Source organism: Galeopterus variegatus, unplaced genomic scaffold (assembly GCF_000696425.1).
Source record: "Galeopterus variegatus unplaced genomic scaffold, G_variegatus-3.0.2 Scaffold5391, whole genome shotgun sequence".
NCBI lineage: Eukaryota > Metazoa > Chordata > Mammalia > Dermoptera > Cynocephalidae > Galeopterus > Galeopterus variegatus.
The window spans coordinates 103,495-118,630 of NW_007731502.1; the positions used below are offsets into that span (position 1 = coordinate 103,495).

The 15,136-nt window shown below is 44.1% G+C and overlaps 1 protein-coding gene across 1 annotated transcript in view; it reads right to left on the reverse strand.

Annotated features, from left to right (window-relative positions):
* Positions 1–12,082, reverse strand: part of LOC103604780 (voltage-dependent calcium channel subunit alpha-2/delta-3-like) — a gene marked incomplete at its 5' end in the record, with an annotated part of 96,330 nt that extends 84,248 nt beyond the window's left edge. Inside the window, 2 exons of the mRNA XM_008589350.1 lie at positions 504–637; positions 12,004–12,082. Of these exons, the coding sequence (XP_008587572.1) occupies positions 504–637; positions 12,004–12,082 (213 nt within the window). The remainder of the gene's footprint in view (positions 1–503; positions 638–12,003) is intronic.
* Between the last annotated feature and the right edge of the window lie 3,054 nt (positions 12,083–15,136).

The following is a 15,136-nucleotide window of genomic DNA, read 5'->3' on the forward strand; positions in this document are numbered from 1 at the left end:
AGTGCCTACAGAACCACCATTCAAGCATATTCTCACTTGTCCATGGAAAGAAAACGCGACCGCCGCCTCCACAGTGGCTCCAATTCATTATTAGAGCTGAGCCTTGGTCACTTTCCCAGTTGAGATTCAGAATTCATCACCAGACCTGGACCTCCCACGTGGCGAGGACTGAATCTAAGAACATGTTTATAATCTTTGCTACACTGACAGAATTTGAACACATGTGGAAAGGGGGAAAAAAAGGAACTAGAGAAGACATAAGCAAAAAGTGAGTTTTCTGTGCTGACCAGACACCTTCCAGAAGTGCATGTCACATTCTCTGCATTATGATTTTTCATTAACCTTGCTTGTCAAGTGACCAACACAAAGTGTACATACAACCAACGAAAATGTCATTGAATCCCATAAATGAGGAAGAGTGATACGATACTGTTCTGGTGTTAACACAGGGAAACTCCCACGTTGCGGGATGAGCCTCCTTCCCAGGGGGCCCATGGACTCACGGTGCTGTCGATGTAAGCTTCAGTCCACACTACATCATGCTCCTGGTCAATGACTTTGGGCCGGCTGAGCACATGGAGGTATTCCATTACATTTTCCTGCACATCAGCCAAGGTGGAGATCTGGGTGAAAAATCCTGCCAAAACCCAAGGGAGGACGCAGGTTAGTAACAGACAGAAAGACCTGTAATTTGGGAGCATACCTATACCATGCCTTCTTGCTCTCTAGCTTCTTTCTTTCTTTTTTTCCTTTTTAGACTCTAGACCTCCTCTCCACTACCACCCATTTCATGAGTAATATGTCCGTGTTAGAAAAAAAGGAATAAAATTAAAACCAACCATAAACCCACCTCCCAGAGGAAGTTCCCTTTTATCCTCCCAGACTATATATATATATATATACACTTATCTTCCCCAGAAGAAATGGGAGTCCTCTCAACATGCCATTTTGTAACCTTTCTTTTTTCACTTTAGCGAGTTTATTTCCAAGGGGAAAGCTACAAACCATAAAAATTAAAGGCCATTCCATTTTTATAATTATAACAATAATGGTTATAATTAATTCTTGAGTTCTTACTAAGTGCCACAAAATTTGCTCAATATTTGATAAGTTCTGTCACATTTATTCTTGACAACATGATGAAGTGGGGATTACTGTCCCCATTTTATTTTATTTTTTTCCTTTTTGTCTTTCTTCGTGACAGGTAACGGGATCGCAACCCTCAGTGTCGCGCCCGCACCGCGCTCAATCAGTGAGCGGACCGGTCTCTATATGGGATCCGAACTCTCGGCAGGAGCGCCGCCGCGCTCCCAAGCGCTGCACTCTACCGAGTGCGCCACAGGGCCAGCCCATGTCCCCATTTTAAAGATAAGATGACTGAAGCAGACTGAGGACATGTTTTGCCCATGTTCTCACAAGCAAATGGCAAATACAGAAGGTAAACCCAGACTTACAAGTCTCTTGATCTGTGCCTTTTACGTCTACGTGAATTTGCCCTTAGTGTGTTTGAGGCTGAAATTCCAGCTCAAACCCTGATGTGGTTACCAGACCTGCCTTTTGAATATGCTGGGTAGACATGGTTTCTAAGTAACAGAACAAGTTCTCAACATGCTATTGTCTTGTGGATGGGGACATCACTTTGGTCTCGAGTTTCAGGGCACTGCTATGTTTCTCTTCAGCTTGGGGTCCTGCTGGCTTTACCTTAGGTTAGGAGATGTTAGAAGGGAAAGGGTGGACTGACACAGGCCCAGATACCTGGGAGGATGCCCTTCATTCAGGCATTTATGGAAGGTTTCGTTGATGCCTAGAACTGGAGGAGCAAGGATTAACAATTGAGCAAGACTCCTCCCCTCCAGGGGCCTGGCAAATCTGAATTTAACAGACAAATCTCAGAATAGTACCATCAATATTAAGCTAAAGCACAGAGCAGGGACAGCCAATCAAACTTGGATACCCTGGGCAATGGTCAGTGCAGCTGAAACCTGAAGAATGAGGACCAGTTACCTAGAGGAAGAGGGATTAAAGAGTGTGTCCAACAATAAAGAAGTGTAAGTAAAGGCCCAAGATCAAAGACAATCAGACCCCTTCTAGGAACTTAAAATAGCTCAGAATGGCAGGAGTTAAGCAATTGGGGGAGACAGGGTGGTATAAGATCAGAGAGATGAGCAACGAAACTGTCACATCAGAACTTGGGAAAGAATATAGACTTTATCGTAAAGGCAGATAGTCATAGAAGGATTTTAAATAGGGGGACACTGTATGAACACAGATTCATGTTTCCTTCCCATGCCTCTAAATAAAGACCCTAAGCTCATACCAGCTCCTACTAGCAAACAAATCAGAGAGGGTATGTGTGCCTCTGAAGTCAAATCCATTGCAGTACTTGCTACAGCATTTATAGAGTCTCTCAGTGTCTAAAAAAGGGCTTGGAGTAAGGAAACACCAGCCCTTCTGTTGTCCAGAAAGGGTCGGGACCCTCCCAGAGTATTTCCAAACAAAGGTCAGCTGGTTTGAATTTGGTTGAGACCATGTGGCTTCTGGGTTTGATGACAGCTCTTCAAAGTGCTAATTAACATACGTTGTCACTCCTGCCTGCCCCACCCTCCTGGCCAGGGCCCCAGCCTCACCCATTCCAGAGGAAACAGGGCCCCAAAAGAATATGTTGTGAGCACCTATTGTAGTTTAAGACCCAGGAGCAGGGCATACATGCACCCCTCAGAGGTCAGGCATCACAATAGGGAGACCTATTTGGGATACTGCTCTCGCAAGGCTCCCAAGTGGTCCCTCTAGAGGCATGGTGGGAAAGACAGGTTTTAAAGAGGATTTCTGGAGGATGGGGACATGCCCCACCCATACTTATCATGTCTCCATGCACAGTGGCTGAAGTCTGTGCTTGAATGAGAAAGAAAATATTTCATTTCTTCTTTAGTAGGCTAAACTTGGGCTTGGCAGAGAGGACGAGCTAAGAGGGGTGTTAGTATATTGGTAAGAGGAGGTGACGGTTTGCCGGTTTTGGACCTTTAGGGTACATGGATGAGTGTTTCCCAGCACTGGACAATTCCTATGTTTGGGCTCCAGTGCCAAGGGACACTTGACAACATCTCTAAGGAGTTTTCCTTGGTTGTCTGTATTTTCACATCTAATCCTCAAAGCCAACAGTAAAACTCTGATTTGGGTTTTCCAAAACAGGGTCAAGAGAAGAAAGGAGATGAATATAAGCAGGAGGATGGAGACACAGGTCATTAACAAGAGAGGAAATGGCAAAGAAAACCACCACACATTTGGAAGGGGATTGAGCTGAGAAATCATCCTCACTTTGTCTTGTTCATCATAATCAAAGTTCTGAAAAGTTACAAAAAGCTGACTTCTTCCCAGAGCTACAGCCCCATAGCCAACTGTATATCTGACACCCCCAAAGGGACAACTATCAGGATTCTCAGACTGAACTCATCCAAAGCCCACTCCTGATTTCCCTCCCCATGTCCTTTCCTTCCTGATTGGTCTTCCCCCATCTCAACAAATGGCATCACTGTCCAGTTATGCCAAAAACACAAGAATTATCCTTGATATCCATCATTTCCTCACCCCGCCCCACACCTAATCCACCAGCATGATCTTCTGGCTCTATGTCTAAAACAAATCTGGAACTCATTGCCCATCTCCACTGTCTCCAGCTTACCCCAAGGCTCCATTGTCTCTGACAAATCCCTCTCCTCCTTGTCTAGGCACCTTGCAATGGTCAGAGGTGGGCTAAGAGCAAAGAGCAGAGATCATCACCTCTCTGGGAAAATTCCTACAATAGTTTCTATTTAGAACTAGAATAAAATCCAAATGTCTAATGCGCTGTCCTGTGCAATGGGCTGAATGTCCTCCAAACTCACTGAAGCTTCCATTGTAACTGTTGAGGGTGAAAAATCCTATTATTGTAATTGAAAGGTGGGGCCTTGAAGAGGTGATTAGATTCTGAGGACCATGCCTAATGAATGGATTAATAATGGTGGTCATAGGTGTGGTTCCAAGAGCTTTAAAAGGACAGCATGTGACAGTTTCTCTCTCTCTGTGCTCTGCCATTCTGCCATATGAGACCCTGCATCACTGAAATCACCACCAAAGAACACCCTCACCATAAATGTTCCCTGCACTTTGGACTTTCCAGCCTCCAAAACTGTAAGCAATAAATTTTGTTTTCTTTGCAAGTTATCCAGCTCTAGGTATATTGTTATAAGCAACAGAAACAAACTAATACACCCTGACCTTCAAGACCCTTCCTCAATTGGCCCCCGCCTCCCTGGGGGACCTCATTCTGTCCCTTTCCCCCCCTGCTCACTGTCTCAGCTCACTGGCCTTCTTTCTCCCCCTCTCACATGCCAAGCTCATTTACTGCCTTAGGGCCTTTGCATTTGCTGTACCCTCTGCCTGGAACACCCTTTACCCAGGTTATCCATGGATGGCTCCTTTTTGTGATTCAGGTTTCAGCTCAGAGAGGCCATCCTGTCTGAACCCTGCTTCAGCTTCTTTGGAAGACTCATCGAACACTGGATTCTGACATGCCTGTTTACTGTGTTCTCTTTCACTGGAATATTAGCTCTGTAGGATGTTACAAAAAGCTGGTGCCCATTTCGTTGGGAGCGGTATTCCCAGAACGGGGAGCTCAACGTGCAGGAGCCATCAGTAATCCAGGAACATTCCTGAGGTCTCCTGGGATTCACCTTGCCTTTCTGCACTTGAGTGTCACGACAGCTCAACTGCACAGACATTGTACAGGGGAGGAAACAGAAGCTCAGAGAGTCAGTGATTTATTCTGGAGCAATTCAAATCCAGGTACATTCAATTCCAAAGAGTTTGCTCTCAACCACTGAAGACACTGCCTCTCCCATGATGGGGAAGGACAGGCCAGCTGCTCAGCTCTGCTCCTTCAGGAGCACACCTCTGATGGGCTATCTGTGCATTACAGCTGAAAAAAGGTGAGGGTGGGGATGTGGAAATATGGGATTGCCCTCTGTTGTTCCTGGCAATCTGATAATTAGCACCAAAGGTCTACTCAAAACCCAGGATGCAGTTCCAACTTACACTTCACTATGTAGACCAGGAATGCAGATGTATAAAAGGTAAGAAATTATAAAAATAAGACTAATGGCATACAGGCTAAGCTCACGCAAATTTGATTCCAACCTATTAAAATTTAAAACTTTTCTGAAAGAGTCTTGCTTTGTTTTTGAATGTTTTCATATAAGTTTTCGTTCACCAGTGTATGGATTTAGTTAACAAATGATGGATAATAGGAAGTCACTAAGGGCTGGGATCTTCGGCTGTAGTCACAGATGCTTCCCTTGCTCCCCTCTGTACTCTCTGTATTCTCCGAGCTGGCCACGTTCCCTCCTTTTTCTTTTTTCTGTTAAATTCTAGCTCTTGAATGTTTATTCTCTTCTTTAATGTACCTTTTTGGACTTCATATATCATGTACAAAACAGAATCAGCAATCATTCGGTAATTACCAAGGAGTAATTAATGCTGAAATTAGCCACCTATTACAAATGGTCTGCTCATTTTTCTACATAACATCAATTTATTTACCTTATTCCCTTGCAGAGCTCCTTCTGTGAACTCAAGGTTACAACGACTCAGTGTGATAAACCATATGCAGCCTGATGCTTTGTACTCCTGAGATTTTACCTCGTTCACTTCATTATTTCTTGAGTCCTTTGTCCCAATGCTGCCTTGATGTGAGATGCTCCATCAGCACATCACTCGATACAGCTTTGCAATGACACCACCTGCGGGCTCCTGGGGTCTGTCCTCAGTGGTTGGAGAGGGCTGTCTACTTCACATGGTGAAGACCTTGTTCTACCCCTGGGGTGATGGGTACAGCTGCCTTTGAATTTTCCCAAAGACTCTTCCCCTCCTAAGTAAGGCAGGCCAAAAATCAGAGAGCCAGTGCCTGGATTTCAGTCTTCCCAGGGCACCGAAGTGCAAATGGGATTCAAGCAGGTGGTAAAGTTGACAATGTGACTTCACTGGTTTGCATTCCCTACAGACGGATGTGTTCTTGGAAGACTCTCCCAATATTCTGTTTCATCTTCCTCCTCCCTGCCAACATCACGCACTATTGAAAAAGCACTTATTTCTGTAGAAAAAGTACAATTTATAAACAGGTTTCTATTCTACCTCCATGTTGTCTCTGACCTTCACAAAAAACAATCAAGAGCCCTCTGGGGACCAAAGAGCCAAAGACCACATGTCCATGGAGCTGGGAAGACAACCAGGGAGCGAGTGCTGAGAGCAGGAGCCTGGTGGCCTCAGTGGGAGAGCAGGACTCCTGAGTGAAGCTGTCAGAACCAGCTGAGCCTCAAATTTAGGCATGAGCCTTTTACACTGTGGATACTGTTACACTTTAATTTCTAATTACATGTTAAAAATAAAATAAAAGGAAAGAAATCTAAGGTACATGCTGAGAGCTAGGAATGTTGGCTTGTTCCTACAGTTCAGTGACTGTGTCCAGCCATGCCCTAGCCATAGCCCCAGCTGGCCTTGTCTTCTCTTACAGCCTTAACATCCCCAATTGTAGAATATCAGGAACTGAACCACACAGCTATGCAAGCTGAGGCAGTACCATTTCCAGAGTACACGGGCTGGGTATTAATCCCAGAAAGTCCTTACTCACCCTCTAGTTTTCTTTTCTAAATTATCTCAAATTATGGGAGACACATAAGAGTCCTCTGGAAATCACAACTTTCTTCTCTGCCAAAACAGGTAGCCTCCCATCCTGGGGAGTTCAGGCTGGGGCCTGAATCCTAACCTTGCCACCTGCTAGCTGGTGACCTGGAGCAAGATTCTGTCCCTCTTAGCCTCAGTTTCCTTCTCCATAAATAAAGGTAATTATTAACATGCACCTCATAGAGCTTTTGAGGGTCAAAAGAGATAGTATACAAAAGTACTTTGTACTGGCCTGGCACTTAGTAAACAGCCTGTCAAACTTCGTCACTGTTTTTTTTTTCCTTTTTGTCTTTTTCCGTGTCTGGCAACGGATCGCAACCCTCAGTGTCACCCCCGCACCGGACCGGGACCAGCAACAGGATCGCAACCCTCGGCGTTGCCCCCGCGCCTCGCTCAGCCAGTGAGCGGGAACCGGTCTGCATGTGGGATCCGAACCCTCGGCGGGAGCGCCGCCACGCTTCCCAAGCAGCGCACTATAGCAGTGCGCCACTGGGCCGGCCCCAACCTTCGTCACTGTTGACAGCAACATCTTCATCTTTTCCACCATCTGAGTTTTCATGTTTTAAGGAATGTGCACAAGGAACTCTGCAAATGTACCTGAATAATGGCTGTTTTTGCCTTCCTCCACCTGAAAGAGCAAAAAGTGTTCACTTCTTCTACCCCACCCACACCCATTAATCTCATAATAATATGAGATTATTAAATTTGAAGCTGTCTTTTGGGAAACACAACACATGGAAAGGTATAGCAAGGTTAAGTGTTTTTTACTGGAAAATGATTGGGGGCCTGGACTTCCAAGGTGGGCTTAGACCACCAGTTCTCTTTTAAATAAGGAGAGAATGACCTTTAACCCATCAAAAAGGGACAGGCAAAGCAGACAACCAAGAGAGACATGTAGCATTTCCACTGGCCCTAACGATGACTGATTGGTTGAGAACCCAGACACAGAGCCCCTTCTTTATTTGCACAGCTGGAGAACATTCCATTAACCCGATTTTTGAAGGAGAATCAGCCAGTGCTTATGTAAAATTGTGGCACACTGATCATTAGAGAAGGTCATCACAGCTTTATGGAATATCTGGTCAGCCCCTCTTTTCTGTTTTCTCAGTTCACTTGTTTATGCAATAGTTTGAACGCAGAACTTTAAACTCCACAAGCCACTCTACAGTGGCAACAATTGTTTTAATGTATTTAAAACGGCTTGCTACTTTGCCTCATTAGGGCTGGTTCCCTCAAGGTAGGGCCTACTTATGCGTAAAATGAAACAAACCAATGAGCTCCAGGCTTCTCTGGATGTTGCTAGTAGATTGGAGGAGGAAGAGAACTCCTGCCAGGGGTATGAATGTCCCCCGATATCCACTTCCAGGGGAAAGCATCTGAGGTCTGCTGGCTAAGAACTGTCTCCATGGCTACCAGACTTCCAAGGAAGAAGCAGGTTTTGACTGGTGACCTTGGGACGAATGTGATGGCCCTAACAATTCTTGCTCCTTCCCAGGGCGACTCTGTGGTCAGGCTTGGTCATTTAGCCAACAGGCTTCTCCTTGGGCTCTCCCTGGGTCTGCTCTGGTCTCTGAATGCTAACGCTTCATTTCAGTGAAGAACTTGGCTGAGTCAGGGCAAAAATATGTAAGGGGGGCGGGGGTCCCTCTGGACCTCATGTCACTTGAGATGAAAAATGTTATGCTGCCTCTGTACTATAACAATCTGAGACTATAAACAATGATTTAATTAATGACCATAGAAGAATATTTGCTCACTGATGTTACGTGGTCTAAAACCCCATAACTGATGCAACATGAAGCCAATGTTTACATGGGCGCAGATGACTAGAACCTAACATTTTGATGGCAACTGCTACTTTGAAGAGTGATAAACAATGACATTTCATTCCCAAGGCCCTTAACAAGAGAAGCAGAGGGAGGAAGGTGGAACTGTTGAGAGGGGCTGACTCTGGTAGGGAAGGAAATAACTGGATTTGGACAGGAAGAGAAAAGGAATCATTGTGGAATCCAACAACCCATCCAGCTAAGCAGCTACTATTACCTCCCTGGATTTTCCAAGTTGCAGTGCTCAGAACTTATAAATCTTAAGGGCTATATTCTATAGCCAGGCCCTGAAATACTCTGAGTTGACTAAATTGTCTTCAAAAGGATGCTTCAAAGATTCCTATAAACAATAACTAAAACTAAATTATGGTGTAATATTAGTTGATTAAGACAAGACTTCAATTTGAGTAATTTTCATCAGCTGGACACAGACAGTGGTAAAAACAATAACCCATGACTAAATGCATACTATCTGATGGGAGGAATTGTAATCCGATGTGGCAGGAATAACAGAAAAATTTTTTAAAATTAAGAAATAGAAAGGAAATATTTTTTTACAAGACCACAGAATGAAGGGAAAATGGGAAAAGCGTAGCTCACTCATGGTTTTCAAATGCCAACAAAGTTCCAAGACTTATTTCAAGAACAGCCTCTTCACTCAGAGGAAATCTGGGATCTACTCAGCATCCCTCTCCTGAGCCTTTGTTCCTCCTGTATCTCCCCCTGAAATGAAGCCAAACACAATTACTGACAAGCAGAGACAAGCAGAATTACCGATACCTTTTAGTGAGGCAAGCCACCCAATACACTAAAATACTTGTAGAATGTGTTATTTTAGAGTTTAAAGGAAATGTTAAAAACTACCCATGCAGCCCTTCATTTTTTAGATGAGGAAATTGAGACTTGCTTACAAGACTGTTGCAAATAGAAGCAGATAGAGACAATGCCAAGCAAAGGGAAAGATGCACACAGGTTTATGAACCTGGCTATGCACCTACTCCCAGAGAACTTCCCACACCCCCCACCCACAGTACTGAGCCCTGGCAGAGCACATACTTTTCTCTGTAGGCTTTACCCCTGCCCATGCGCAATTCAGCAAGGAGAGAGAACTGGCCCACGCTGGACATTGTAATTGGGGAGAAGGGGGGAAGGGAACTTGAAATCAGAATTTAGATTTGCTGGTCACCGTCAAGTGGAGAACACATAAGTTCTCCTTTGCAATATCCTGCCTTGTCAACAGTATGTGTCGTGCGGATGGATGGGTATATGCTATATGGGGTGGCCATCTCCAATTGTGCACTTGTCATAGTAGTGAAGGTCTATCTACAGAGAAGAAGAATGCCATGAACAATAGAAAGAAGCCTGGAAGGAAACAAAAACAAAAACACATCTCCCTGGTCCCTCAGGAGACCCAAGCTTCCCTTCCCACTGAAGCTTCTGAGTCCCTTCTCTCTTTCTCCAAAACACTCTTTGTAATTTCAGGGAGAAACTTTGTTGCTTGCAACTAAAATAACATCATCTTAAGTTACCAAAACTGGAACTGAGACCTGCAAACCCTTCATCGAGTCCTCTTTCCTCCACTGAAGTCCAAACACTGGAAATTTTATGAAGGATGGCTTAGGAGATCAGTATAAAAACAGATCACCTAAAACCATTGTTACCAATTTACTGTACTGCTGCACACATTTTCCTTTATTAGTATTTATAGACAATTTATCCATTTTTCTTTTCTTTTTTTTGTCCTTTTTGAGACCGGCTGCACCGCACCCAGCCAGTGAGCGCTGTGAGCGCACCGGTCAGAACCCGCGGCGGGAGCTCTGCTGCGCTCCCAGCGCTGCACTCTCCCGAGTGCGCCACGGGCTCGGCCCTTTATCCATTTTTCAAACATCAGAGAAGGTCCCAATCTGAGTAAGATATGAGGCTGGGCTATCAGAGCATCCACGGTGAAATTGAGTCAAAGGCTGCTCTCGTGAAGCCTGCAGCCTCGAAGGAGAGATAAGATAGGTCCACAGGTCAATATAACACAATGGAATAATTTAGGACACTTATGTACCAAGCACTGAGCCACGAGCTTTATCTGTATGGTCTCATTTCATGCCGACAGCATCTGTTTGGGGAAGGTATTATCACTACCACCGGTCTGTAGGTGATGTAACTCAGATCCACTCAGGTAGGTTTGGTATCTCGCACATAGGCGGTGGATGGTGGAGGCTGGATTTGAATTCAGTGAGTCTGGACTCTCCCACCTGTTCCCTGCTATGCTTTACCTTCTTGCTGTGTGTAAAATGAAGAGAAGCCCTAATAGACCATTACTTCCCTCCTGTGCCATCCCCTAACTAGGACTGATAATCAATTAACCTTATGAATATAAAAAAGCTAACAATTATTGACCACTTATTATGTTCCCACATTGAACTAGGTACCTAATATACAGCATTTCATTAATGAGAATCAAAGGAAGAACTGGATACGAAATTTCAGTTAGACAGGAGGAATAAGTTCAAGAGGTCTATAGTACAACATGGTGACTATAGTTAATAACAATGTATTGTATCTTCGAAAATTGCTAAGAGAGTAGATTTTTAGTGTTATCACAAATAAATGAAAAGTCTGTAAGGCAATACATATGTTAATTGGCTTGATTTAGCCATTGCACAATGTATAAACATCACGTTATATACCATAATATACACAATTTTGATTTGCCAATTAAAAGAAGAATCAAACGAAGAATTATTATTACCACTCTTATTTTGAATGTTATAATATTGAAGCAAGTTAAAGCTAAATAACTTAATTAGTCATGTAGGCAAAGTTATGCTATGGGAGCATACAAAACTGGAAATCTCAGTGGCTTAAATAAACAAAGGTTTATTTGTCATGCAAACTGCGTATCCAGTGTGGGTTGGCAGATGGTGGGGGCAGGGTGAAAGGCAAATGCTCCATGTGGTCACTCAGAGACTCAGGCTGCAGCATCTCTTGACTATTCCATCTGGAACATGTAGTTTCATAGTTCATGAGAGCAGGAAAAGAGAGTATGAACCACCACACCAGCTCTTAAATGCTTTAGCCCAGAAATGACTCAGGTTGCTTTCACTCAGCCTACTGGCCAGAACCAGTCTTGAGGCCTCACGTAACTGCAAGAGGGCTGAGAACGGTGACAGAGTACATGGATACTTAGTGTCCAGTAAATGTCTCTGCTGTCGTAATGCTCCCAAGTCACTACTCAATCACTAAGTAGCAGAGTGGAGAGGCTTAACTACTCCACTTAACTGGGTCCTCAAAATTCATAAACATACTTTGAGAAAAGCTGTTACAAGTCTATCAATAATCATGTAAAAACACTCAGACCTTATTTCAGAATTCACAGCCTTCTCTCGGAACTCTGCTTTCTCACAACTATCCCTAATTCTGCACATCCAAGGGGAAGTTATTCAGAGCCAAGTACACTGGGGAAACCCACCTTTGTTGGCACATGCCATCCACTTGAGGTTGTCTGCAAAAGCAGCCTCTCGTCCGATGAGGTACGTGAAGATGCGAACCTGAAAGGAAGACACACACATGGGTGAGTGGTCTTCACTTTTCACCGTCCTGTGCAGCCCACATGCACGGCTCACACACATGTGGTTTACCTCTTTAATGCTCTGTGCTTCCCATCTGTAGGAACATATTTAAGACATTTGAAGTACAGTCAGCTAGAAATATATTCAAAACTGGGGCCTTTGATCTTTTAAACCATATGGCACTGGTGGTGGCTGTTTTTCGGTGTGCAACTCACGACAGAGGAGAACAACTTGAAATGGGAGACTGGCGGTATCATGGGCCTGGGTTTGTTCCACACATATGGACAGAGATCATCCAGGTCTGGACCAGATATCCAACCATTTGCTTCATTCACAGAGGAAACGCAGAGTGTGTGCTCTTTTTGGGAATAAAAGCACCACCAAAAGACCCTCAACATTTCCCCCCAATGGTGAGGACAGGCTGCAGACACTCTCCTGCCATCTGTGGTGTCTGGCGTGATTTTAGGAGGTAATTAACTGGGATGAGAGGCACAGCCTGTGGCTAGGAGACCAAGGGCGACTCTCTTTAGTCTTCCCAAGTTTTTGGCTCCCAAAGAGCAGAGAACACATGTAAAACCATGGCTCTCTCCTTTTCTACTGCTTCCTGAACTCCCTCTCATGAGGCCAGAACTTTCTGAAACAAAATGCATCTACCTGGTAGAATAGTACTTCAGGGTTAGATGGAAGAAAGATAAAAAATTTAAAGGGTTAAAACACTTTAATTCAAGTTTAACACAGTATGTGAGTGAACACTACACAGTCCAGACAAAACTCTTCGGGCAGACTGAGGACAGCCTTTTAGCCACCTCTTTGAGACTGAGATCAGTGTCGACATGGTGGCACCAAGCTCTGCCTGCTAATGTCCCCTCAACTCCCCCAGACTGGTGGGTCAGGCGCTCCTTGTGTGGGCAGGTCTGTGAGGTTGATCTCCTCCACTAGGCTGTCCACTTGAGGAGGGGAAGAAAAGGATGTGCCTCCTTTAACTGACTGTGTCCCAACGGAGCATAATACTTGCAGTGTTACAACTCAGTACATGGATGGATCAACATGAGTGCTTATAGCTGACTGCAAGCATGAAGATTTTCTTTTAATTATGAAACTTACTCCTCTAGGAAAAGCTCCAGTCTCCCAGAAAGTTATCTGTGAAGGCTAGTTGTTAGGTGATGGTTTATTTCCCACTTAAAGAGACGTTTAAATGCACATTATTATTATGGAATCTCAGTCTGTCCTCCTTTGTGCTGGGCAAGGCAGTCATTTCATTCATCACAGCCCCTGCAAGGGGGCCTCCTGGGGGATGCGCAGGCAGACCGGCTTTTGCCCCTTTTCACTCTCCTATCTCTTTCCCACACCATTCCCACTAGAGTTACATTTGGGAGCAAGGACACTACATGTTTCCTAAAACTGGAAGAGTCTGACTTCTCTTGGGGGTGGGGGAGGCAAAGATTCAGCCTCCTATGGCCAAAGGTGGCTCCCATTGACCCCATTACACAGCACTGCCTCCTTTGCTCACTTTTCCTACCTGGCAACAGTCATAATTTAGCTGAGGATTTCTGATTTAGGAAGAAACTGAGGCCCAGCTAAGGAAAGTGTTTTGCTTAGTTTCACCAAGGTTTGATCTCATGAGAGAGGGCTTCCAAGACCTAAGGACAGCACTAGGGCCTCCTTTCCACCTCCTGGAGATGCTGGTTTGGTCAATACAGAATACCACAACCAGCTCCAAGGCCCAGAGCCAGCACCCACAGGAGCCAGGACTGGAATCCAGTCTCTTGAGACCAGACCCATGCTTTTTTCATAAATCTTTGTCTTTAATTTCAAATTTAATCTCTTCAAAGGGAAAACATTAGGGCTCTTAGCCAAGCAAGAAAACATAAGAGATAGCTCTTAGGAAATGAAGCAAAGAGTCTATCTTTGTAGACAAAGACCCAACGCAAAGCAACCCGTTTGTTTTTGAGTAAAGGTAGCTGTGTGTGCCAGCCTCCTCTGCTGTCCAGATGAAGAGCCTTAATATAAATCAAGTTCTTTCTCGGGGGCATAGTTAAAACTCCAGAACAATGCTGTGAATCACTGGCAAAACTTCTACAATTCCTGATTTAAAAGATGGCAACCTACTTGGAAAACCAGTAGTACTGTGCCAAACTTCAGACCACACATGATTGCTCAAGAATAATTATGCTAACAATAACCACAATAACGAAAGCCAGCACCATGACCCCTTACTCCACCCACACTGCCCCTACCATCACCAGCACTGTGGCTTCTACAGTCCACACTATCCCCTGAGTCAAGTACTACACTAAGGGATTTTTAGGCATAATATTTGTTCTGTTGGTTGGTATTTTATTTTATTGCTTAGGAAAGAATATCAGAATCATGTTCAATATTTCTATTTATGTGCAGTCCTTGGCTCCCAGTGGACTGACTTCGTTATCTGAGTGGAAATGATTTGTTGCATGTCTGCCTATAAAATAAGCATAATCAAATGATACTGGGTTCACGCCCTGAATTTCTCACAATACCTTTCAACTGACCGCAAAAGAAAAGGGATTTTACTTCAAAGTATGAAACATTTTGGAGAGCAATTTAACAACATCCACAGCGTTTTATATTTGTAAATTTTTTGACCTAGTAGTTCTACCTCTAGGCATTTATCTTATAGCCAGGATAACAGATGAAATGCCAATGGGGAATAACAGGTAACAAAGATGACGGGAAGTGATAGAAGTATTGGAGAGTGCCTGAGTTCTGGAAGTCCTGTAATTCAGATTTGGACGTCTGTTTTCACAAATACACAATGACAAAAGTACATGGTTGTTCACCTTCATTACCTGTAATGGTCAAAGACAGTTAAATACAAAGTATCTCTCAACAGCAAATTGGCTACATGGTACATTCATGTAGTGGGATCCACACAGCTATATACACATCCATTATGAATTGGTAAGGGAAAAAAACCAAGTTGTGAGACATGTGTAGCACAGAATCCTGTTTTTTCTAAAAGGGGACTTCCACTTTTTACTTGATAAACTTTTTGTG